Raw genomic sequence first — 25,045 nt, 5'->3', positions numbered from 1 at the left:
AATGAAATATTCTAATCTGTACGCATAAAGTCCCAGATAATAGCAGGGACAACACAGCCAAAGTCCTCTCCCCAGACGGCAGTAGAAACAACGTCTGTTATAGCTGACCTAGCTAACAGTGTACTGAAATGTTTACAGCAAAACTATGGTGCAGAATATCTTCAAGGGAGCAAACCTGTGAAGTGCTGATGATTCTTTCCCTGTGACATCATGTGGCGCTGCCTCTTCTCCTTCTGTACTCTGAGACTTGGATCTGGATTTTCCATTTTTCTGTGGAAAGGGAAAAAATAAAGCAGTTCACAGACCAATTACATAATAAATACACAGTATTATAATTCTGATGACAGTGTTATAGAATATCACCTAGGCAGTGGCATTATTTTCATTTTTGGCAAATTTATATTTGGGTCACAACAGCTTTACAGCTGTGACATTTCTGAAAAAGCAGCATTTATACAAAAGGAAAGTGTTCGCATTTACACCCGGGGGAGTAAATGCGAACATTAATTTTATTTTAATTCTTTTCATTTTTATTACTCTTTAATTTAATATTGTTTCTTTGTATCAGTATACTGCTGCTGGATTATGTGAATTTCCCCTTGGGATTAATAAAGTATCTATCTATCTATCTCTATCTATCTGTATGAAATAGTTTTACAGTTCCCTAATGCCACTAATATAGTTTCACAGTTCCCTAATGCCACTAATATTGGTAAAGCTGGTATTGATCGATGCCAGATATATTTTTTTTTACGCTTAAAATGTGCAATGTGGCAACACTCGTAATTACAGGGCTGCTGATAAATGTTGTAATGATAGCTTATTAAAGCCTAATAGATCACTACTGAACATGTTGCTAAAGATAAAATTAAGGTATATTTTCTGAATAAGAAAGGAAATTAAAAAAACATTTGTATCAGAGGGGTAGCCACCCTGATTGATCCTAATCAGCTTAAAGCATAGTGGGTTTGTTTTATTTAACTTTGAAATACATGTTTTTAAAATAACACCACATATCCTTAAGAAAATTTCTTTAACTGCTGCATAGCCAATGTGTGTATGAGAGTAACAGAGAGAGAGAGGGTTAGGGACAGAGAAAGGGCTTGTGGGAACCATACCTGTTTAAAGAAATCCCACATGGTTCAATTCAGTAAAGTGTGTATGCTAAACCTTGCACCCCTCTTCCTTTATGCGTCCTGCTGCCCTTGTTTATCTGACACTCAAGCCTTCTTGTGGACGGCAGACAACGTTAGGCTCGGGCACGGCCACTGTACGCTTTGTCACATACTTAAACATACTTATATTCTCATCTTATTAATTAACCTGTTGTGGTAATGTGCATCAGTGGTTTGTGGCAGCACACAATTTTGTTATAAAAGCACTGCAACTCAGTATTTGAGGTTGTGGGTGCGCACCATTGGAAAGTCTTGCAGTCGCGGAGGCATTCGCTGCTGAATTTGCTATTTGAGTCCTCATTGTCCTAGACCATCTTCTGTACATGACTATCGATGTCCTGGGAAGAGATTAATGCCAAGGATGCAGGCAGCTAAGGGCATCACACCTGTATATTAACTTTATTAAGACTGACTTAATCCAATTCAAGGCCACTGTAGGCCTGTAGACTATCCTGGCAGCAACGAACAAGGCAAAGCCTTAGACAGAGCAGAAGTACATCACAGTGCCAACCCATGCAGACCCACACTCACATTAAAGCAGGGGCCTATTTTGAATTGCCAATTAAACTAATGAAAACTTTTAGGAGTGTGGAAGAAAAAAAAGGAGTATCTACAGTTAAAACATTTACAGATGTTGGAGAAACATGCAACATTCATCATGAGATTCAGATCCAGAATGGTTTATTGTGTTATGTCTGGCAGCAATTACCACATGAAAAATAGTCACTTCACTGTAAGGTGGTAAGAAGTATATTTACAAAATCACCAGCATAAAGTAGAGGGCTGCTTATCTCCACACCCCATTTTAAATATTTCAGCCTCTTCATATATATTCAATGTCAGTTGAGTTTCAGACCTTCAGATAGTACATGGATGATAAGGACCTTTCTGTTGTTTGTTTTTTTTAATAATAATACATTCTGTTTATTTTTAGGCTCCTTTCTAAACACTCAAGGACACCAAACAATAGATAAAACACAGATTATAAACAAAACTAAAATACAAAAATTAAAATCAGATAGAGAATTGTAATCAAAGAGAAAAAGCAGTCTTAAACAATTTAGATTTGAAACGTGAAAATGATTCAATATTTCTAAGCTCAGATGGTAGTGAGTTCCAGAGCTGGGGAGCAGAGCAACTGTTTTTTTGAAGTTTCTAGTTAAGTTGTGTTCAGAGGAGACAACTGAGGCCTCGTGTAATCAGTCGGAAATCATAAGTCACTACTTTTGTAAATAAAAATAAAAAATTGATTTCAGACAATGGGAGTATTAAATGTTATGACAGATTAATGAAAACTGGACTGAGGCCAGAATTGCTGCCAGGAAGGAAAAAATATATGACAAAAGATAGTGAGCAGACAGCAGGTATGGCATCATAACTATTGTATACTACTCTATATCTGTTAGAGCATTTTGTTATCCATTTTTAGTAACCCTGTAGGCAGCAGCTCAATAGCCTCTTTGGTCAATGACAATTTCTTTCCATACTTGAAGCTGCTTTTCAGTATCTTTTGGGATGATAGCCATTCATCTGTCTTTCAGTCTCTCTCTCTTCATTTTTTTTCCTTTTATATTTCCAAGCATCAGTTGTTACTCCAATTAGTTTTCTTGTCAGATTCCATTAGTTTATTTTGCAGGTATAGTTACCAATAAGCTCAAGTTGGACAGTTGGGAGACAAAGTCAGAGAAGGGAGATTGCGCTGGTTTGGACATGTGCAGAGGAGAGATGCTGAGTACATTGGGAGAAGGATGATAAGGATAGAGCTGCCAGGCAAGAGACAAAGAGGAAGGCCAAAGCGAAGGTTTATGGATGTGGTAAGAGAGGACATGCAGGTGATGGGTGTAACAGAACAAGATACAGAGGACAGAAAAATATGGAACAAGATGATCCGCTGTGGCAACCCCTAACGGGAGCAGCCGAAAGAAGAAGAAGAAGAAGATTACCAATAAGACTGATAACCAAGAGAGTACTAAGGTAGTGTATTGATTAGGCTTAAGATTAAGCTGTCTACAGCATATAGTAAAATGACAGAAAAAATAGTATACATATAATTAGAAAAAAAGTGAATGACAAGAAAAAAATAATGTAGGAATATTTTTTTAAAAGTCCATTAATAGAAATAACATCTTTAATATCTATAATATTTTATATAATGCCCAGCAAAACTATTCATTATAAATAACATGTGATATTTGTCAATAGTATATATAAATAAAATCTTTTATGTCGGTCTATAATATTTATATAGTACCTTTCATATCACTTTTTAAAATCTATCCAGAATAATTTATATAGTGCCTTTCATTTTTATCTTTTAAATTATAAAAAACACCATTATTCCAGGGCTATATACCCCTAGCTGTGCTAAACTTTAATTTAAAACCCCATAAATGCACTTGCCTTATGTTTGGAGAAGCTGCTAATTAGGGAGCGACTGTGAGATTTCTTCCCGGTTTCTTTGAGGTGTGAATTCTGTCAAATGAAAGACAAAGAAAAAATAATAAGCATTTAAAAACTCCTAATACAATTCTTTTATCAAAAAGCTCTTGATTATTTGATGTTAATTTATTTATGAAACTCCAGATGTCGAATGCTCTTTTTTTTCTCCAATTGTCAAATGTAGCGTGCATTAATTACTGTCAACTTGACAGGAAAAACAAAAGTCCCCATAAAGTAGCTCCTAAAAAGCTGCTGATGTGTAATTGTTACTACTTATTAAAAGGTTTACAAGAGTCGGTCATCTGGTGTCTGCATGTATTCACTGTGGAATCAAGACTCATAAATAAAGTGAAATGTAAGTTGGAATTCATTGTGGCAAATATAATAGCATACACGTATATTTGTGAGTGGTTTATGTAACTCAGAATAGCAAAAACAGCCTTGTTTCCTGATTTTTCCTCACCAACCAAATGAATTTACTTGGAAATGGAAGGGGGTGATTTTTCATCTCAGAAAGGCTATAACTCAAGGGATTGTGATGGTGAATCAATTTTGTCATTATTATTATATATTGCAGACTCAAGACCAAAGTAGATAGGTAGAGGCAAAATCAGATAAAACTATAGAAATACTGTAAGTGAAGAATGATTTAGCTTAGTTAGAAAAGGTTTTTTTTTGTTTGTTTTTTAACCCCTTCATTTTTTCCTGGCCGTTACAGAAGAAATATGTTCATTTTGCAAAAGAACAGGAGGTACAAATATATGTATAACAACACATGTGACCCTCACTTTCTTTCTAATACCTGTATATACTGATTCTTACAATAGATTATCTTTATATTTAATATGCTACCATGGCTCTTCGTTTGTCGATTTTAAATCACCTGTAGCTCGCAAACATCTTGACATATTGACCTGAAATTTGGTACACATATACTACATGACATCTACTATCCATTTTCGGGGTGATGATTGACCTCCAAAGTTTTTTTGTTTTCAATTTATTCATTTTATTGTAATCATTCCATACAAATCAATCAATTTTTACAAAAAGTAGGACTGAGAACAAGTCGACCCCCAACCCTGAGAGAAAGAGCATAGCCAATGGGTTAAAACTTAAGGCTTGTAAACATACCTAAATTGATAAGTTTGATAAGCCAATAGAGATGAATGGAGAAGAAAAAGAAATGCGGAAATAATTGCTTCCTCGGTGCTTTAAGAGCTTATTCTAAAATATTACTTATTAGATCCTGCCATGTTTTGAAAAAAATCTGTACAGATCCTCGGAGTATTTGATTTTTTCCAATTTCAAATAGTATAATTGACCTCCAAAGTGTTTCCCCTTTTTATTTTTATTTAATTTTATTGTAGAACTAGCAAAATACCCGCGCTTCGCAGTGGAGAAGTAGTGTGTTAAAGAAGTCATGAAAAAGAAAAGGAAACATTTTAAAAATAACGTAACATGATTGTCAATGTAATTTTTTTGTCACTGTTATGAGTGTTGCTGTCATCAAGGATTTGATTATCATTATTTCTTTCAATCAGGTTCATATTTGGGGGATGTGTTGTGTTCAAGTTACATTCCGTGTTTGTCAACTGTTGTAAAGATAACAGGTTTCATTCATCGAAGTGTTCACTACCCAAATCGCTACTCGTGAATCTAAGATGTTTAACAGGCATTCCCGATATTAACTTGTGGATTTGCCTGCGAATATTTAGCGGAGGCGTCTCTATGAACTTATGGAATTGCCTCCGAGTATTTAGCGACAGCATCTCTATTAAGTTGTGGATTTGCCTGCGAGTATTTAGAGACAGCGTGTCTATTAACTTGTGGATTTTTCTGTGAGCATTTAGCGACAGAGTGTCTATTAACTTTTGGATTTTTCTGCAAGTATTTGGCATCAGCGTCACAAAGTTGTTTCTGTCTAGGTGCATCAGAAAATGTACCACGACGTCTGACACGCCTCCTTTTTACTGTTTTTTCACAACTTGGATTACTGCTGTCATAATCGGTTTGAGTTTCATGGTTTGTTTCAATTACGTTAGTATTTTCAGGACTTGTGTTGAAGTGACATTCGGCATCTGTCAAGCGTTGTAAGCATACAACCGCCTTCATCGCTAACCGCTAACTTCGCATCCAGCTTTTGAGAGTTGAAACATTCATAAACATCAAAGTGTCCACTACTCAAATTGTCACCTGTGAATCTAAGATGTTTAAGAGGCATTAGCGGTTCTCCAAAGGTGTAAAATTATTTGGCCATTTTGGTACACTTGAAAGCAACAACCGAACAATTCAGCGGCAGCCATCAACTCACATGCAGAACCATAGGTGAAGGGCTTAAGCATTTCACTCTAATAGTGCTCCTGTGTAGTATAATTATTTCCTGTACCGTCATCAGTCCACACCTTGAACCTGTCCCAGTCATTCAATACATAAGACACAATGTTCCTCCGGATATCAAGAGTGAGCCTGATATGGCCGTGCAATATGAAACAAAGAGAATGGAAAAGGCAGGCGTCATCTCCAGGCATGGAAAACACTCGGTAAGTGACAGTTCTTTGATCGATGGTGATCACCTCGATAGACATGTTAATGGGGGTTGGAATGATAAAGGAATGGGTACCTGAGCAATGTAAATTAAGTGTAAAATACCTATACAATAACTATAAGCATAATAAATGAACAATAAAACAGCGGAGAATCCGTGGATTAAATAAAAAGGCTGCAGTTATCAGCAGGGAGACATGAATACCGTGGCGAAGCAAGGAAGGGACTGAAGAGACCGGAGCGACGGACGGCCTTATATGGGCAGGCAGCCAATTTTTAGGAGGTGTGGGGATGGGGGACGCAACACTGCCTCACACGGCGACCGAGCTGCAGGCTATGGACGTATATATGTATGTAAGGAGGATTCAGTTATGACCGTTACGCATAGAATTTCGAAATGAAACCTGCCCAACTTTTGTAAGTAAGCTGTAAGGAATGAGCCTGCCAAATTTCAGCCTTCTACCTACATGGGAAGTTGGAGAATTAGTGATGAGTGAGTCAGTGAGGGCTTTGCCTTTTATTAGTATAGATCAACTCTCAGCAGTGGCTAGCAGAGCGGCTGTGTGGCGCATGTGTACTGGCGCCATTCTCATCCCTACCACCTTCATCGTCACGTCCCTACCTCTTCATATCTTAAATCATTCTTGAGGCAGATTGAAGACTTGAGTGCCAGCTTAAGTGAAAAATTAAAGAAAACATACTAACTGCAACACAAACACTGACTTAATCAGTTTTAACGCAAAAAGATGCAGACAAAAGAAGAGAAGAAGCGGGCCGCTATGGTGGAGAAACGACAGCCATTATCCCCATGCCTTAGAAAACAAAAGTGGATTGACTAACTGACTAAAGGCCAGAGGCACTCACTCCAGTCATGATGAATTATTTTGAGAGACCGGCCAGTTTGCCTATCATAACAAATGGCCCCATGAAGATCCCATCTCCCTTACATTTCATAACATCTTGACACGTCTAGATGACTAAAACAGTTTTCTATAGTCCTGTTTATAAACAGCTACAGCTCAGCTTTCCCTTATTATACCAGAAAGGCCGATACAAAAGTTCTCAGTTTAGATCTCAACACCTCCTTCTGCAACTAGATTTTGGACTTCCTAACCAACAGACCTCAGCATGTACAGATTCTATACTCCTTGTTCATCTCTGATTATGCGGACAGATACAGCTCCAACTGCATCATCACATTTGCTAATAACCCCGCCATCACTGGCCTGATCACCAACGATGGTGAGACGGCTTACAGAGAAAAGGTTTGCCTGCTGACTCTGTGATGCCAGGACAACAATCTCACCTTTAATGTCAGCAAAACCAAGAAACTGATAAAAGGCTTTAAGAAGCAGAAGGCAGACTACACTTCTATCTATATAGTGGGGGAATGCTGTTGAAAGGGAGAGCAACTTTAAATTTCCTGGAGGGACCTTAACCGATGAGCTGAAGTGGACATACTGTACCAGTGCCTCAGAAACACACATAAGATCCTCTGCTTCAACAGACTATGTTGGATGTTATGCATACTTTATTTATTTTTTATTTAATTTGTATCTAGTTTTTATTGTACTTTTGTCAATTGTTCTGAAGAAAAGAGTGGCACGGTGGCACAGTGGTAGTGCTGCTGCCTCACAGTAAGGAGACCTGGGTTCGCTTCCGGGTCCTCCCTGCATGGAGTTTGCATGTTCTCCCTGTGTCTGCATGGGTTTCCTCCGGGTGCTCCAGTTTCCTCCAACGGTCCAAAGACATGCAGGTTAGGTGCATTGACGATCCTAAATTGTCCCTGGTGTGTGCTTGGTGTGTGTGTGTGCATGTGCCCTGTGGTGGGCTGGCGCCCTGCCTGGGACTTGTTCCTGCTTTGCATCTTGTGCTGGCTGGGATTGGCTCCAGCAGACCCCTGTGTTAGGATATAGCAGGTTGGACAACTGACTGACTGATTGACCGACTGTTCTGCGGAGACCTGCAAGTAAGAATTTCCTTGTACTATATTCACATGAGAATATTTGATTTGACATTGAAATAAAATTGTAATATTAAATATAATTTTTGCTAGATAACATCACCGTTTTAACACTGATTACTTTTTGCATTCAGCACTAGGTACTGATTATTTGGTAATTGTCCTAACATTTTAGCTTTCTCTGATTATTTACTTTACACCATTTCATTCATTTAGAGATTTCTATAGCTTGTGCAGTTTGCTTACTACAGAGAACATCGCCTGATCACTTACTGTTACAAACAGCACTAGTTTAACGGACCTCCAACAAACAGTCAGCCTTGCTCCATAATTGCCAGTTGCCATCACCTTCCACTGGCATTGCAGCTCTCATGCTACCACTTTAGATTGTAATTTGAGCTGTAAAAGCTAACAGAGAGTTCAAAGTGCAGTATCCCAAAGGATAGTCGGTAAGCATTCAACCTTACATGGTTATTTGCTGCTGAGTGAGTGGTGTGGTGAACAAATAATTCCATTCAACTCAATCGATGTTTTTTTATACATTTAAAGATGCTAAGATTTCTGGGAGCTCTGTGGTCTCTAGGTTAAATATTACTTTGAATATAGTTTTGATAGTGATTGAATGGCCATTACAAATCTGGTTTGATCTTGTAAAGTAGCTGAAAGAACTACTTTCTATATTCTGCTTGCCAGAACTTTGGCCAGAATCTCAACAGAAAGGTAGTCAATATGAAAATTAGTCTGTAAAATGTATTTATTTTAATGGAAATTTAGACCTGCCATAATGTTTCAGAATGGAGCTTTGACACTCTGGTTTTGATAAACACAGGTAGCATTAACAGGCCTCATTTCTTTCAGTGTTTTTCCTGATAGATAAAGAATCTGGGCCAGCTATTTAACAGCTTTTCTGCTCTGCAGATATTTAACTACATCCAAGGTCTTGGAGAGTACTGAAGATTTATCCTGCTGTAATAACTAAAGCTGTGGCATTTCTGTTTAATTAGATCTTTTAAGCAAGAGCATCATTTTCATTACATGACAGTATGGTTTATAAATGTTGCCTATTTCTGTGTGTTCCATAACTTTGATTCCATCTACACAGGTAATTTCTGCGATAGCATTGCAGACTTTTTTATTATGTATTGGATGGTCTTATCTTATTCATTTTTCCTCAGAATTAAAAGAATGACATGATTTGGATAATATTTGCTTTATTTCTGTTGTGGTTAATAAATTTCACCCTGGTTTGCAAAGCCAGTTTCATATTAGACAAGCTCAGCTGTGAGAATTCTTGCATATTCACCACTGGTTTTGAAGATGTGACTAATTAATTCTGTTGTCCTCCTGATTTGCAAATTATTTTGGCATGAAATTTAAAAGACTTTTTTGTTCCCCTGGATATGCTTTAAGCATATTTAATAGAGTTACAGCAGTTATTCCCGGAAATAAATTAGTTTAAGTAAATGTACACATTTAGTAAAATCTTCCTCTGCAGAATAAAATGCATTACATTGAAAGTTGCAAGGTGAATTAGTAGTGCTTGCCTGTAAAGGTTCCGAGATGAGTGGAGTATGGTCAGAAGTAACAATGTCATGTAAATATAAAACTAACAATGACGTGTCAAATGCCTGTTATTGACAATTCATGAACTGAAAGAAAGATGTAATGAATTCAATTTGGGATAAAAAAATCTCCCATGGTCTGTCAGTTGAAAAATCTTTAAAATGTGTAAAATTGATGGCGGGCGGCACGATGGCACAGTGGTAGCGCTGCTGCCTCGCAGTTAGGAGACCCGGGTTCGCTTCCCGGGTTCTCCCTGCTTGGAGTTTGCATGTTCTCCCCGTGTCTGCGTGGGTTTCCTCCGGGCGCTCCGGTTTCCTCCCACAGTCCAAAGACATGCAGGTTAGGTGGATTGGCGATTCTAAATTGGCCCTAGTGTGTGCTTGGTGTGTGGGTGTGTTTGTGTGTGTCCTGCGGTGGGTTGGCACCCTGCCCAGGATTGGTTCCTGCCTTGTGCCCTGTGTTGGCTGGGATTGGCTCCAGCAGACCCCCGTGACCCTGTATTCGGATTCAGCGGGTTGGAAAATGGATGGATGGAAAATTGATGGCACAGTGCATTTACAGTTACGATGAACATATTTAAAATCCCCTGCCATTATATGCTTCTGACCATACATGTTTGGGACTAAAGAGTAAAAATCAGCAATCAATTTCTTGTCATTCAATTTTGGCACATATAAGTTTGCCAGAATTAGTCTAGTTTAATTCAGTTTTCCAACTCCAGAGCTCTTTAGATTATCCAAATGATACTTCTTTATGAATATTTCTACTCCTCTAGATTTTTGTGATATGTAAGATGAAATACCTCTCCAGCCCATAGTTTCTATAGACTAGATTGATCTTTAATATTTGATAGGATCTGCTATAAAAAATTGACATTAATGAGCTAAGACAGGAGTTGGCAATAATTTCCATATTAGGTATTAATTTAGTAGCATTAGAAAACCAGCATGCCAGTGGATAACAACATATCATCCATGCATGTGCGATCGGGGTGAATCAACAGTTGGAAGAACACATCTCAGACAGCAGGCCAAGTGTACCTTCTCCCAGCAGGGATATTAGATGGAGATGTAGGCAGGAACATTCTTTGGGATATAAATATATTGGAAGGACAGTGACTGCTAACAGTAGCAGGCTGCTATTGAGGTACCTGTAAACTTTTCTGGCTCTTTGGTTAGAACTGGGCCAGCAGTCTGCTAGGGATACTTGGGGGCAGAGTGAGCTCTGGGAAAGCAACCCGAGAGGATTTTGTAGGGTTATGCCTGAGACACTTCCGAGGAGACCAGAATTGACCTTGGAAGTGGCCCAGGGATTGGGTATAAAAGAGTTTAGTAGACACTGCTTTGGGGAACTTGGTATTGGGTGGAGAGTAGAGGAAGAAGGGAGAAAGGTAAAAGGGTGGGGGTGTGAAGGGTTTTTCCATTTTTGCTTTACTACCTCATTTGCTGTGTTTTATCTCCAAAGCCCTGTAACCTTTTTAATTCAGTTGTAATAAAACCTTTCTTCCCTTATATTTTTAGTTCCTTTGGCATGTTCTGGGTTTAGCAAGTGCAAGATTGCCCCCCACAGGCCACATATGCTATGGAAATGTGCCAATACTGCTAGTTGCGTATCACTTCAAGCACTAATTTATTTTCAGTTTTTGCATTCATAGTTGTACTGTTACTAGCAGGATAAATGATCTTTATTATTATATTAACTAGTGCACACACAAAACTTTTGCATAATTACCATTAATGTGTACTGAAAAGTAAATTGGACTTAAAGTTTCAGAGTGGTCCTTGTCCCCGTCTTTCGTGGCTTGGTTGTACTATTTCTGGCCTACAGTTTCAGTTTTATTTTTGACAATTCTGGTATGGTTATGGAGTTTAGTTTTATATCACAATCAAACAAAACTGTGGACATAATGGGTTTGAATGTAATATTTGTTTAATGTTTGAGGATCCCTATATATCAAATTTAAAACAAGAAAAAGCAAAACTAGATATTGATTATGAACAATTTTATGAGGTGTTTATATTTTTTGGTCAGCTGTGCTGAACTGCCTGCACTTTTGCATGAAAATTGGTCACACAAGATGAGACCAAAGAAACCAATGTGGAGATGGAAGAAACTTCCAGAAGAACAAATCTCACTACAACACTCCATATGATCTGGGCTTTATTACAGAGAGGTCAGACAGCCTCTCTTCAGTGAAAGACGCACGGAAACCCACTGGGAGCTGGCAAAAAGGCACCTAAAAGGACTTTCAGACTGTGGTAAACTTGATTTTGTGGTCTGAAGAAACCTAGATTAATATCATGTCTAGAAATGTCTTACAGGCACAATACAGTTCAAACAGTGAAGCATAGTGATGGCAGCATCATTCTATGGGTCGGATTTCCAGCAGCAGGGACTGGGAGACTAGTCAGAGATATCCTTAAGTAAAACCTGCTCCAGAGCACTCTGAACCTCAGACACTCTGAAGCTTCACCTTAAAACAGGACAAGGACCCAAAGCACAAAAAAAAGACAACACAGGAGTGGATTAGGGCCAACTGTGGGAATGTCCTCGAGTTTCTTAACCAGATCCTCGACTTGACCCCGAAAGAACATCTTTGAGGAGACCTGAAAATAGCCTTCTTCACCGATGGTCTGAACCCAGCCTGACAGGGCTTGAGATGATCTGCTGAGAAGAATGGCAGAAAATCCCCAAATGTAGGTGTATGAAGCTTGTCACATTATACCAGATCATTGTCAAATGTGCTTCAACAAAATAATGAGTAATGGCTCTGAGTACTTGTCAATATATATTTATAATAGAATGATATAGTTCAGTTTTTTATTTTTAACAAATTTGCAAAAATAACTAAAATCCTCTTTATGCTTGAAATGAAAATGAACTTAAATGTTTTTAACAGAAGGCTACAACATAACAAAATGTGTAAAATGTGAAGAGGTATGAATTATTTCTGAATCCACTGTACAGTGGTGTGAAAAACTATTTGCCCCCTTCCTGATTTCTTATTCTTTTGCATGTTTGTCAAACAAAATGTTTCTGATCATCAAACACATTTAACCATTAGTCAAATATAACACAAGTAAACACAAAATACAGTTTTTAAATGATGGTTTTTATTATTTAGGGAGAAAAAAAATCCAACCCAACATGACCCTGTGTGAAAAAGTAATAGCCCCCTGAACCTAATAACTGGTTGGGCCACCCTTAGCAGCAATAACTGCAATCAAGCGTTTGCGATAACTTGCAATGAGTCTTTTACAGCGCTCTGGAGGAATTTTGGCCCACTCATCTTTGCAGAATTGTTGTAATTCAGCTTTATTTGAGGGTTTTCTAGCATGAACCGCCTTTTTAAGGTCATGCCATAGCATCTCAATTGGATTCAGGTCAGGACTTTGACTAGGCCACTCCAAAGTCTTCATTTTGTTTTTCTTCAGCCATTCAGAGGTGGATTTGCTGGTGTGTTTTGGGTCATTGTCCTGTTGCAGCACCCAAGATCGCTTCAGCTTGAGTTGACGAACAGATGGCCGGACATTCTCCTTCAGGATTTTTTGGTAGACAGTAGAATTCATGGTTCCATCTATCATAGCAAGCCTTCCAGGTCCTGAAGCAGCAAAACAACCCCAGACCATCACACTACCACCACCATATTTTACTGTTGGTATGATGTTCTTTTCTGAAATGCTGTGTTCCTTTTACGCCAGATGTAACGGGACATTTGCCTTCCAAAAGTTCAACTTTTGTCTCATCAGTCCACAAGGTATTTTCCCAAAAGTCTTGGCAATCATTGAGATGTTTCTTAGCAAAATTGAGACGAGCCCTAATGTTCTTTTTACTTAAAAGTGGTTTGCGTCTTGGAAATCTGCCATGCAGGCCGTTTTTGCCCAGTCTCTTTCTTATGGTGGAGTCGTGAACACTGACCTTAATTGAGGCAAGTGAGGCCTGCAGTTCTTTAGACGTTGTCCTGGGGTCTTCTGTGACCTCTCGGATGAGTCGTCTCTGCGCTCTTGGGATAATTTTGGTCGGCCGGCCACTCCTGGGAAGGTTCACCACTGTTCCATGTTTTTGCCATTTGTGGATAATGGCTCTCACTGTGGTTCGCTGGAGTCCCAAAGCTTTAGAAATGGCTTTATAACCTTTACCAGACTGATAGATCTCAATTACTTCTGTTCTCATTTGTTCCTGAATTTCTTTGGATCTTGGCATGATGTCTAGCTTTTGAGGTGCTTTTGGTCTACTTCTCTGTGTCAGGCAGCTCCTATTTAAATGATTTCTTGATTGAAACAGGTGTGGCAGTAATCAGGCCTGGGGGTGGCTACGGAAATTGAACTCAGGTGTGATACACCACAGTTAGGTTATTTTTTAACAAGGGGGCAATTACTTTTTCACACAGGGCCATGTTGGTTTGGATTTTTTTTCTCCCTAAATAATAAAAATCATCATTTAAAAACTGCATTTTGTGTTTACTTGTGTTATATTTGACTAATGGTTAAATGTGTTTGATGATCAGAAACATTTTGTGTGACAAACATGCAAAAGAATAAGAAATCAGGAAGGGGGCAAATAGTTTTTCACACCACTGTATATTTGGATACAGATAGAATAAAGTGACAAAGAAGGTGCAACAGGTGGGCATCCCAGAGGCACTGTTCTAGTCTATTTAAAGTCTATGGTCCCATTACCTTTAGAATATCATTTATCCATTAATCCACTAATACTTTAAACACATGACAACAAGTATGTTTCGCACATTATGGCAAGGATGGCAAGGGAGGAACGTCTAGGCTGGGCTTTTCCATCTGAAAGTCCTGAGGTGTTGCTCTCAGACCTACCATTGGTGCCACCAGGTATTCATGCAAGCCTATCGACCCACTGATCAATAAAGGGACAGTAAATCTTTTCAAGGGTCTTAGAACAGGCAGCTACACCTAAATATTGGGTTGAAGGATGGAAATCATTTTATTGTGCATCCCCTACTCTCTTTCCATTAATTTGTCATCCTTGCCAGGACAGGATAATACTGGCATCCCCTAGTAGATGTCACCTAAATCTGTATAATTTGGTCTCTGACACCATTATAACCTTTATATCACTTTTACAATTGGTTGCTATAATGGAAAAAAGCAATTTATTAAACCATAGTTCAAACCTACGCATAACAGCAATTAGGCAGCTGTTCATGCATTCAATCACTTATGTCTTGGTTGAAGGGAAGCCTTTTAGAGTTAATGCTCATTTTAACAAGGTGGAGTAATCAGCAGTCTATCAAAATAAAAGGATGCATAAAACTGTAGTCATTCACTCAAATGTAGACATAACACAATCATACAGGGTAAAAAGACTGGTTAATTTGAAGCATATACAAATATATATTTTATATATCTCCTTTTGATATCTTCCTTTTCAATACTGAAGTTTAAAGTGCAAAGAAATTCAAATCTTCTACAAGGTTGCCCTGTTTTGAATAAAAACGTAATTTATATGTTACTTTCATTTCAAAATTTAATATAGGGCTTTGTCTCCTGGGCATGTAATATCAATGAGATCAAGATAGAGTTGCTTGTGTAAGATTTCTGTTCGACAGGCATTTTTGATTCTTCAATTATCCCCACTCATTCTAGTTGTTATAAAAGCAATAGCTACAGATCAAACACATACATATTCAAAATGCAAAATGGTATTCAAGTAGGGGGTGGAGATGGGGCAGTAAAATAACATGCCAAATAGTCCATGGAAGCCTGAAAACTGAGTAACACAACAAAATCTACAACCTCCAGTTAGGGCAAAAATCACTTTTGTCTAACCTAAAGATATATTTTCTTTCAGCTGTTCATCCACCCAATCATCCATCTCCTTACATGTTTTGTCTAGTTAAAAGTAGCATGGAGACAGACCTAATGTGTGCAGCTACCATCAGAAAGCAAGAGGTAGCCCTTAATGAGACTCCAAACTAGCACTGCCAAGCTGTTATGGACATTCGAAGAGTCCAAAGATTGTTGTGAGTGAAAAGGATCAGTGGATGATCAACAAGCAGATTGTCAAAGTCAAAAAGAATACCAAGGGTCAATGTACCAAGAGATAAAACAAGAGTGAGTAACCAGAACAAGAGAGGAAAATAAAGTTGGTTGCCTATTAATTATTATTATTTCTCTTGCAATGTTGTCTGAATGAATAAAAGTTGCATAACATTTTATGCAAAACCAGCAAAACAATCTTAAAGCTAGACCCTACTTGAATTAACGCTAACTAACACTAAAGGAATAACAAAGTGCAAATGTTGTAATGTGATACATCAGGTATGCATGATCTACCAGACACACGTAAATAATGAAAATCAAGATTATATCAATTTTTCTTTTATTTCAATTCAAAATGCAAAAATAATCCATCCATCCATCCATTATTCAACTCGCTATATCCTAACTATAGGGTCACGGGGGTCTGCTGGAGCCAATCCCAGCCAACACAAGGCGCAAGGCAAGAAACAAACCCTGGGCAGGGCGCCAACCCACCGCAGTGCAAAAATAAAGGCAGAATAGAATTCTATACATAATATTACCAAAACAAACTCAAAAATCCAAATACTGTATATATTGTGTTTAGGAGTCACAGACATGGCAAAAGGGTGCATGAGGCCTCCAAAATGTCCCATAAAGTAGTCCAGATATACTTCACGGGCCAGAACAGAAGAAGCTGATCCCAAGTCAGTCAGGCCTCTAACTGCTACGTTCAGGCCTTGGCTATACAGGCTAAAAATTAGGAGGAGCTGGTTTTAAAGTTCAAAAATACATTTAATGTCTTAAAAAAAATATTAAAATGTCTTAATAGGTAAAGAAAAACCGTGAAACTCTGGCTCATAGAGACAGATCTTATAAGATATTTATTTTGATAATAACAAAATGAACAAAAAAAGGAGGCAAAAAGGATTCGCCTAAAATGAAATCTGATGAACAAGTTCCAATACGCTGTCCAAGATTAGAATCCAATAAACACAATCACAAAAAAAATCAATGAAAGCCTGAAAAATCAAGTAATATCAATTATCACTTTTAAACTCTAAATACAAACTCAATGCTCAATGGCAGAGTATCACTTTTAACTTACAAAATAAAGGCAGAAGGAGGGACCAGCAGCAGTGATGACAGAGTGGCCCCACCCCCCTGGTGAAATGGCAGCACATTTAGGGATACAGAATACAAATAACAAACAAATCCAACTGAAATAACATAGAAAGACACAAATGAAGAAAATCAAAATGATCAAAACCAACCATAAAACAGAAAAATGCAAGCCATGGGAAAAAAAACTATGTGAGTAATACAGTAGAACATCATAGAAATGTGTAAATACGACACAAGCTCACACCACATTTTAAAAGCCTGTCTTTAGATTTCAGGAGGAAGACTATATAAAGGTAGACAGCACACGTAAAAAAGCAAGTTTAACATACAGTGGTATGCCATTCAAGACCTGAAGACACTAACTCTGGAGAAGTTCCCTCCATTACGATAAAAACCAGGTGTTGAAAATGGAGGTAAGGCTAAATATCACAAATATATTTGTATTTACTAACAGCTGCACTTTAATTACAAAAGCAGAATTTACTGTAAATGTGTTTTCTCTTAGCGTGGGGTTCTGGACATATTGCCCTCCATATAAGAGCTGAATTTATCACATGAATCAGTCTTTTGTGGGGTTCATACTTTAGGTAAAGCAAGCTACTTGGCCACCAAGTATGTTGACAAAAACATGAGGTTCACAATCTGAGGACATCAAATTCATCAGAATTACTTCATTTGAATGAAATTTAGGTGAACGTGCACTGCACAATGACTGCAAAAGGAACTGAAATGAGAAATTAGCCACACCTAAAATGAAATACATACAGTATTAAGATCTTTAATAAGAATAACTTGAAATTCCAAAATTGGGGTTAACAGTGTACTAGATAAGCCCACACTACACCTAATGCGTGCTGATGTCAGAGTCATGTATTGCAAAAGCATCAGCTATATGCAAAGAATTAACCAGGGCAGGGGTCATGGACCTCCCTACGTGGGCTGCAATGCGGACTTCCTATTTGAAAGTATTGGTGGTACACTAATCTAAGCCAATGCTGGCTTTTAGTTTCATTATTAAGTATATTCTTCCCGATAAACCATATTCTGAGTTAAAACTTTCCAATTCATTTCTCTTGTAATGTCTGAATGAAATGAAAATTACATAACCTTTTATGCAAAGTCACCAACAAAAACAATCATGCTATGTACTATTGCCTAACTACGCTAAATGAAAATGTGAAAATGATGATGTTGAAATAAGAACTGACTGGTTTACAAAGCAAATAAGTGAATATGCCATGCCATATGTGTCACATTAAGTAAATGAAATGGCATTACAAATGATTAATCAGTTATTTATGATGAAATGCTTATTTCAGGCTGAATAACACAGTGGACAATTTATTTTGGAAAAAATATCAGTTCTTCCAGAATTTAATTTTGTAGTGTGATTTGTATTGACTACTAAATGACTGTTGTGAGTTGTGGTCACTGTTGGCAGCAGCCAAGTTTACTTAATAAAAATTAACTTTTTCCCCCTGACGTTCAATTCTATGCATGAACTTGTAAAATGCATTTACTTGTACAGAGCTCACAGTATACGTATGAATATCATTGAGGCATGATGCAAGATGAATAATATACACCAAGCGGTAGAAAGCTAGCATGCAGAACATATGTACTTGGTATCAGACTGATACAGAGGTACTGGACATATTTACTTAACTATTTACTCTCATGTACACTGTCACAAATGGCTGGGGTCCTTGTCAGACCGGGACACCTCTTCACTGAGAGGACCAGGGGAGTAAGCGTGGGCAGAACAATACCTCCCCTGGAATGCTAGATGGCAGCTCCCCTGGATGGCAGTGGTACCTTGGACTCCCGCAGGGCTTCATAGGAGTTGGACTTTGGTGCAGCCCTGTTGGAATCCATGGGCGCCGCCAGGGGGTGCTGCAGCTGCTGCTGAGCCATGGAGAGCAGTTCTTCTGCCATACCAGGAAATACTGCCAGAATTAGGTCAACGAGCACCTGGAGCCTTATAAAAGGAACCAGCAGCCACTAGGGAGTCAGAGTCAGGAGGAGGGAGACAAAGCTTGCTGGAGGAGTGGAGGAGACAAAAGAGAAAAAGAGTATTGTGTGTTGTGATAGTGCTTGTGCTTATTGGGACTGTGTTGTCGCCCTGTGGGAAATGGAGAAGGCGTTGCCCACAAGTGAAGAAAAGAAAATAAAACTTTTGTGTTTTATTAGGGTGCCTCCTGTGTCTGTCTGTGTCGGGTTAAACGCTGGTATAGCGCCATCAATTGTTACATCACATATGGACATGGAACATCTGGCCATCCCAACAAAAAGTCTTACTGCTCTTTCAGATTTACTCCCTCCAACCAGATCCTTCTATAACTTTACAAAACTATCTTTTCATTTCAAGTTCTATGAACTTTCAATTCCATGAATTGAATTTTATTTGGATTTTGTTTTTTGGACTCTGTTCTTCTGCTTCTTTTTTTTTTATAATATTTGGTAAGCAGTTTGGGAATTGTCTTTTAGAAATACCCAGTAATGTTTGCAATTATCTGGAAAGGAAAGGTGTATACTTAATCAAGCAGCAATGTAAGTAAACCAATTATTAAAATTGTGTAAAAATCACAGTAAGATGAAAAATGAAACTTTTTTTTAGTAATGTAGTAAAATCTTCTTAATGAGCATACAGTTTACTGATGGTACATATACACTGCTAAAAAAATTAAGGGAACACTTAATCATCACAGTCTAACACCAAGGCAGTTAAGCTTCAGGAATATCAATCTGTACAGTTAGGGAGCAAAAGTGATTGTAATTCAATTTCACCTGCTCTGGTGCAAAAAACACTTTCAAATATGGATTACTCAATGACTAAGTTTCATATGAACATGTAGTATGCACCAAATTGTAGAGTTTGCCCTTCATATAATTCTAAATTTTGCCACTTCAAGGAATCATGGTGATACGCTACACAGGGTCTGGGATGAATATTACAACAGGATTGACTTATGCCATGTGACACAGGGGTTGCATACTGCATTTGTATAATTAAGAAGAAGAGAGTTCCTTTACAAACTTGTTTATATTCGTTCCACTTTACTGTTAATATTGAAGGGGAGTGTTATCCATAACACCTTGACAATATTCATCACTTTCAACATTAATTCAACATTACCCCTGCGTACTCCTAACTGTGAAGATTTTTAATCATTTCAGTGACCTTGCCATCAGGACAAATGGAAATTTTCATGGGCTGTTACACTGTATGTCACCAAAAGTGAAATAATAATAGGCCACTGAACAATAATAAAAATAGTTTCTTTAATGCTTTAAAAATATAAATTAAGAGAAGCATGGATCAAAAAAGAAAGGGTGGTGCAAAAAAAAAGGAGGAGATTGATCACATCAGTTCTATTCATTTAACACCTTCACCTTCTTATATGTCAGTTATCACTGCTAGTGAGAGGGAAAAGGAGCTGGAATATGTGGCAACCATAGCCGATGGCACAGTCGACCCCACCTAATAAGCAACATAAGCAGCTACTCGGAGCTCCCAAATTACTTTTTTAATATGATTTGTTCAAGAGTTAGCTAAAATCTTATAAATTTGGTAATAAATATAAAATGATTGTTGTGATCAACTTTTTGTTTGCCTTTAGTAAGATAAACCAATCATAAAAAATGGCTGAAAGCAGTGGCAACAACAGCCAAATCAAGCTCAAAAGCAGAGAGAGGAGAATCAGAAAAAGGAAAAATCAGAGATTAAGATTGGTGGCACAAAGTGGTCCACTGGTCAAACAGCTCCCCAGCGAAACAAACAGCAGCCTGCCACATCTTTATACTGGAGCAAGTAAGACTAGATTAAAGAAAGAGGATTTGCAGAAGGACACAGAACTTTGATAAATGACAGCAGACCATTCAGTGTTTGTTAGGTTAGCTAATAGCTAAGTTGCCCTAATACTTCATTCAGACAGAAGTTGTCAAGGTTATCGTATAAACAACATGACTCGGTAGTTTATTTTCCCAAGATACTTTATGTGATAAATTGCTCTGATAGAATTCTGCTGGATCAACTTTTGTGATGCTTTTCATAGTTCTGGAGCTTTATTTGCTCAGAGGGTTAATTCCCTCACCCTATGCTGAACCATGCCAAATGTTAACGCTGTTACTGAAATATTTCTGCATTAGGGCAGAGAAGAGAAAAAGGAAAAGTTTTTTAAGATTTTTTTTTCAGCAATGTTGATATTTCTTTTGTTTTGGCTTTGAATTGGAAAACTAATATGAAATGAGAAGTGCTGTCTCTGAACAATCCTGTATATTGAAAGCTTTTCTGTTGAGATGGTTGTCTGTAAAATTATAACATAATCTGCATTAACAGTATTTGATAATGAAAATTACATGCCACATTAGGGAACACTTTAGCAGCTAGTAATTTGTGTAATTTGCAAGAAAGATACAAAGATTTTGAAAAGGATTGCCTCCCCAAATTTGGAGTTGCAAGATGGTGGATATATTATTGTGGATATATTATTAACTCTACAGTGCAAAACAGTACTTTTAAGATAATGTGGTTATTGCACCCATTATTAGGCTTAACTCCCATTCGGTGTGTGTCTTGGTCTTTCCATGATGGTGCTCATTACAATATATTACTGTAACATAGTGTAAACTATAATATATATTACGAGGTGAGACACAAAAATAACCAGACTGGGCTTGGGGCTTTCCTGGAAAACCGTCTGGAGGTCGGCTGAATGTAAATCATAGAACTATATCCCCTCCTACACACCCTCTCAAACCACCGACCAGCTAGTTATATCCTAGCCCAGTCAGTATCTGCACAACAATCGCTACGCCAGTTGCCACAATGATGTCGGCTGAAAAAAAAAAATTGAACAGCGAATCAACAACACAATTTTTGCGAATTTTCTCGTTTTCCGTAAATCAGTTTTTGACTGACAAAAACATTCCTTTCCTCGATCACCCTCCCTATTTGCCCAGTTTGGCTCCCAGTGATTTTAACCTGTTCCCAAAAATCAAAAGTGACCTGAAGGGAACACATTTTTCTTCAATTGATGAAGTAAAGACAAAAACAGCAAGCCTATTGAAGAGCCTCAAGCAAGAAAACTTCCAGCACTTTTTCAATCAATGGAAGATACGTATGGAGTGGTGTAAAGATCGTAAGGGGGAGTACATACTGTAGAAGGTGACAATCTTTAGAATGCTGTAATTCAACAATAAATATTTATTTTTTACCAATTCGGTTATTTTTGTGTCTCACCTCGTATACATATACTTATGTATACTGCTCAAAAGAATTAAAGGAACACTTTTTAATCAGAGTATAGCATAAAGTCAATGAAACTTATGGGATATTAATCTGGTCAGTTAAGTAGCAGAGGGGGTTGTTAATCAGTTTCAGCTGCTGTGGTGTTAATGAAATTAACAACAGATGCACTAGAGGGGCAACAATGAGATGACCCCCAAAACAGGAATGGTTTAACAGGTGGAGGCCACTGACATTTTTCCCTCCTCATCTTTTCTGACTGTTTCTTCACTAGTTTTGCATTTGGCTACAGTCAGTGTCACTACTCGTAGCATGAGGTGATACCTGGACCCTACAGAGGTTGCACAGGTAATCCAACTTCTCCAGGATGGCACATCAATACGTGTCATTGCCAGAAGGTTTGCTGTGTCTCCCTGCACAGTCTCAAGGGCATGGAGGAGATTCTAGGAGATAAGCAGTTACTCTAGGAGAGCTGGAGAGGGCCATAGAAGGTCCATAACCCATCAGCAGGACCAGTATCTGCTCCTTTGGGCAAGGAGGAACAGGATGAGCACTGCCAGTGCCCTACAAAATGACCTCCAGCAGGTCACTGGTGTGAAGGTCTCTGACCAAACAACCAGAAAGACTTCATGAGGGTGACCCAAGGACCCCATGTCCTCTAATGGGCCCTGAGCTCACTGCCCAGCAGCATGCAGCTCGATTGGCATTCGCCATAGAATACCAGAATTGGCAGATGCACCACTGGTGCCCTGGGCTTTTTACAGATGAGAGCAGGTTCACCCTGAGCACGTGACAGAAGTGAAAGGGTCTGGAGAAGCCATGGAGAACATTATGCTGCCTGTAACATCATTCAGCATGAGCAGTTTGGTGGTGGGTTAATGATTGTCCGGGGAGGCATATCCATGGAGGGCCACACAGACCGCTACAGGCTTGACAAAGGCACCTTGGCTGCCATTAGGTATCAGGATGAAATCCTTGGACCCATTATCAGACCCTATGCTGGTGCAGTGGCTCCTGGTGCACGACAATTCCTGGCCTCATGTGGTGGGAGTATGCAGGCAGTTCCTGGAGGATGAAGGAATTGATACCATTGACTGGCCACCACACTTTCCTGACCTAAATCCAATAGAACACCTCTGGGACATTATGTTTTGGTCCATCCAATGCCACCAGGTTGCACCTCAGACTGTCCAGGAGCTCAGTGATGCCCTGGTCCAGATCTGGGAGGAGATCCTCCACAACACCATCTGTCATCTCATTAGAAGCATGCACCGATGTTGTCAGGCATGTATACAAGAACACAGGGGCCATACAAAGTGCTGCGTACAATTTTGAGTTGCTGCAATTAAATTTTGGCAAAATGGACTAGCCTGCCACATAATTTTTTCACTCTGATTTTTGGGGCGTCTTTGAATTCAGGGCTCTGTAGGTTGATCACTTTCATTTCCATCAAACGATGTGGCATCCTTTCGTTCCTAACACATTACCCAGTCTATATCAGTATAGGTATCCAGGAGGATTTCTTTTTCTTATTGAGATCTGATGTGTTTTCAAAGTGTTCCTTTAATTTTTTTGAGTAGTTTATATATGATGAAGACTGGCTATGTATGACTTGAAAAGGTAAATCAAAGTCCAATATTGCTTAAAGTGCGAGCATTTCCCATTCAACAAATGATTTCAAAAATAAAGAACATTCAAAATTCTATTAATTGTGTATCTTGTGCAAATACCACTGCCGATATCCACCTACCACTGTACAACATATATACTTACTCTTTCCTGAAATCCTTTTCATGACAGTAAAAACAGAATTCACTCCAGTGTATTCTGTAAGTCGTCCTGGGAATTCTTACAACTAAATCTGGGACACTTACATCTGGCCTGCTGATGCTCGAGCCATCTAAGCCATTTTATCACAAAAGGCTAATTAGCCAGTAGCTCACATATTGACTTTGTGTTTAGATTAAATGATCCAACCATGGACCATCAATACACCACTTACTGGCAAACAGCACCTCTAGGCCTGGCCCCAAAAGTGGTCCTGAAATTTCTGTTCTGGTTGACATTTTTTCTTCTAATTTTTTGTATTGCTCTCATTCTGGTCCTCTCCCATCAAGACAATCAGCATATAGTTACGATACCAGGAGCATAAAATGTCTGACAATATACTGTAGCTATTGGTGCAGTCAGCATGTCCTATGTCCCAAAACCACAATACAGTACTTCGGTAGAAATACACACATACAGTAATATAAAGTAACATAATACCACATGACATACTGAAAACTACTTAATACAATTCTTGGCTGCAGGAGGCAAGAACCTATCTTGGCAGCACTGGGCGCAGGGATACAGCATATTTAATATTTATCACACTCAGATTACCCTGACCTGCATGCCTTTGGAGTTAGGGAGGAAAACCAGATCTCCGTAATAAAACAATGCAAAATATTAGGAGAACCTGCAAACCCACTGAAGGAGTGGCCAAGAAAGGCCATGACTGAATCTGCCTCTAAAACTGTGACACCCTGCCATCTGAAAATATTTTTTGAAATCCCATGCTGTACTTCACTCATAAATTGTGCATGATTTTCGTAACTAAGTAAAATTGTGCACAGTTGATAGATAGATAGATAGATAGATAGATAGATAGATAGATAGATAGATAGATAGATAGATAGATAGAAATATTTATCATTAAAATTGTATGTAAAATACATCTTTCTGCAAAAAAAATCAGAAGTAAAAAAAAAAAAAGTACCTTTTTAAGATTCAAATTTAGGCCTTCATGTGTTGCTTTCAGGAGAGCCCTTATGGTGAAACTGTCAGAATCCTCTTTATCGCCAATTTGTGATTCTTTCAGTAAGGAGTCCAGCTTCTTCCTTATAAATGATTCCACCTGATGTGTGTTTGCATCATTGCTCTAGAGAAATCACAAAAGCGAATCACAGTGTCATACAAAAGTAATGCACCGTGTAATTCAATCAAGTTT

The 25,045-nt window shown here is 38.4% G+C and overlaps 1 protein-coding gene across 6 annotated transcripts in view; it reads right to left on the bottom strand.

Moving 5' to 3' along the window:
- Nucleotides 1–25,045, bottom strand: part of plch1 (phospholipase C, eta 1) — a 362,819-nt gene that overhangs the window by 53,321 nt on the left and 284,453 nt on the right. For all 6 annotated transcript variants that reach the window (XM_039757367.1, XM_039757373.1, XM_039757329.1 and 3 more), the window contains 3 exons: nucleotides 24,815–24,976; nucleotides 3,576–3,647; nucleotides 176–270 (listed from right to left, as the gene is read on the bottom strand). In XM_039757367.1, the coding sequence (XP_039613301.1) occupies nucleotides 176–270; nucleotides 3,576–3,647; nucleotides 24,815–24,976 (329 nt within the window). The remainder of the gene's footprint in view (nucleotides 1–175; nucleotides 271–3,575; nucleotides 3,648–24,814; nucleotides 24,977–25,045) is intronic.

This window comes from Polypterus senegalus, chromosome 1 (genome assembly GCF_016835505.1).
Source record: "Polypterus senegalus isolate Bchr_013 chromosome 1, ASM1683550v1, whole genome shotgun sequence".
Lineage (NCBI taxonomy): Eukaryota > Metazoa > Chordata > Cladistia > Polypteriformes > Polypteridae > Polypterus > Polypterus senegalus.
This window is presented reverse-complemented; position numbering and strand designations above follow the sequence as displayed.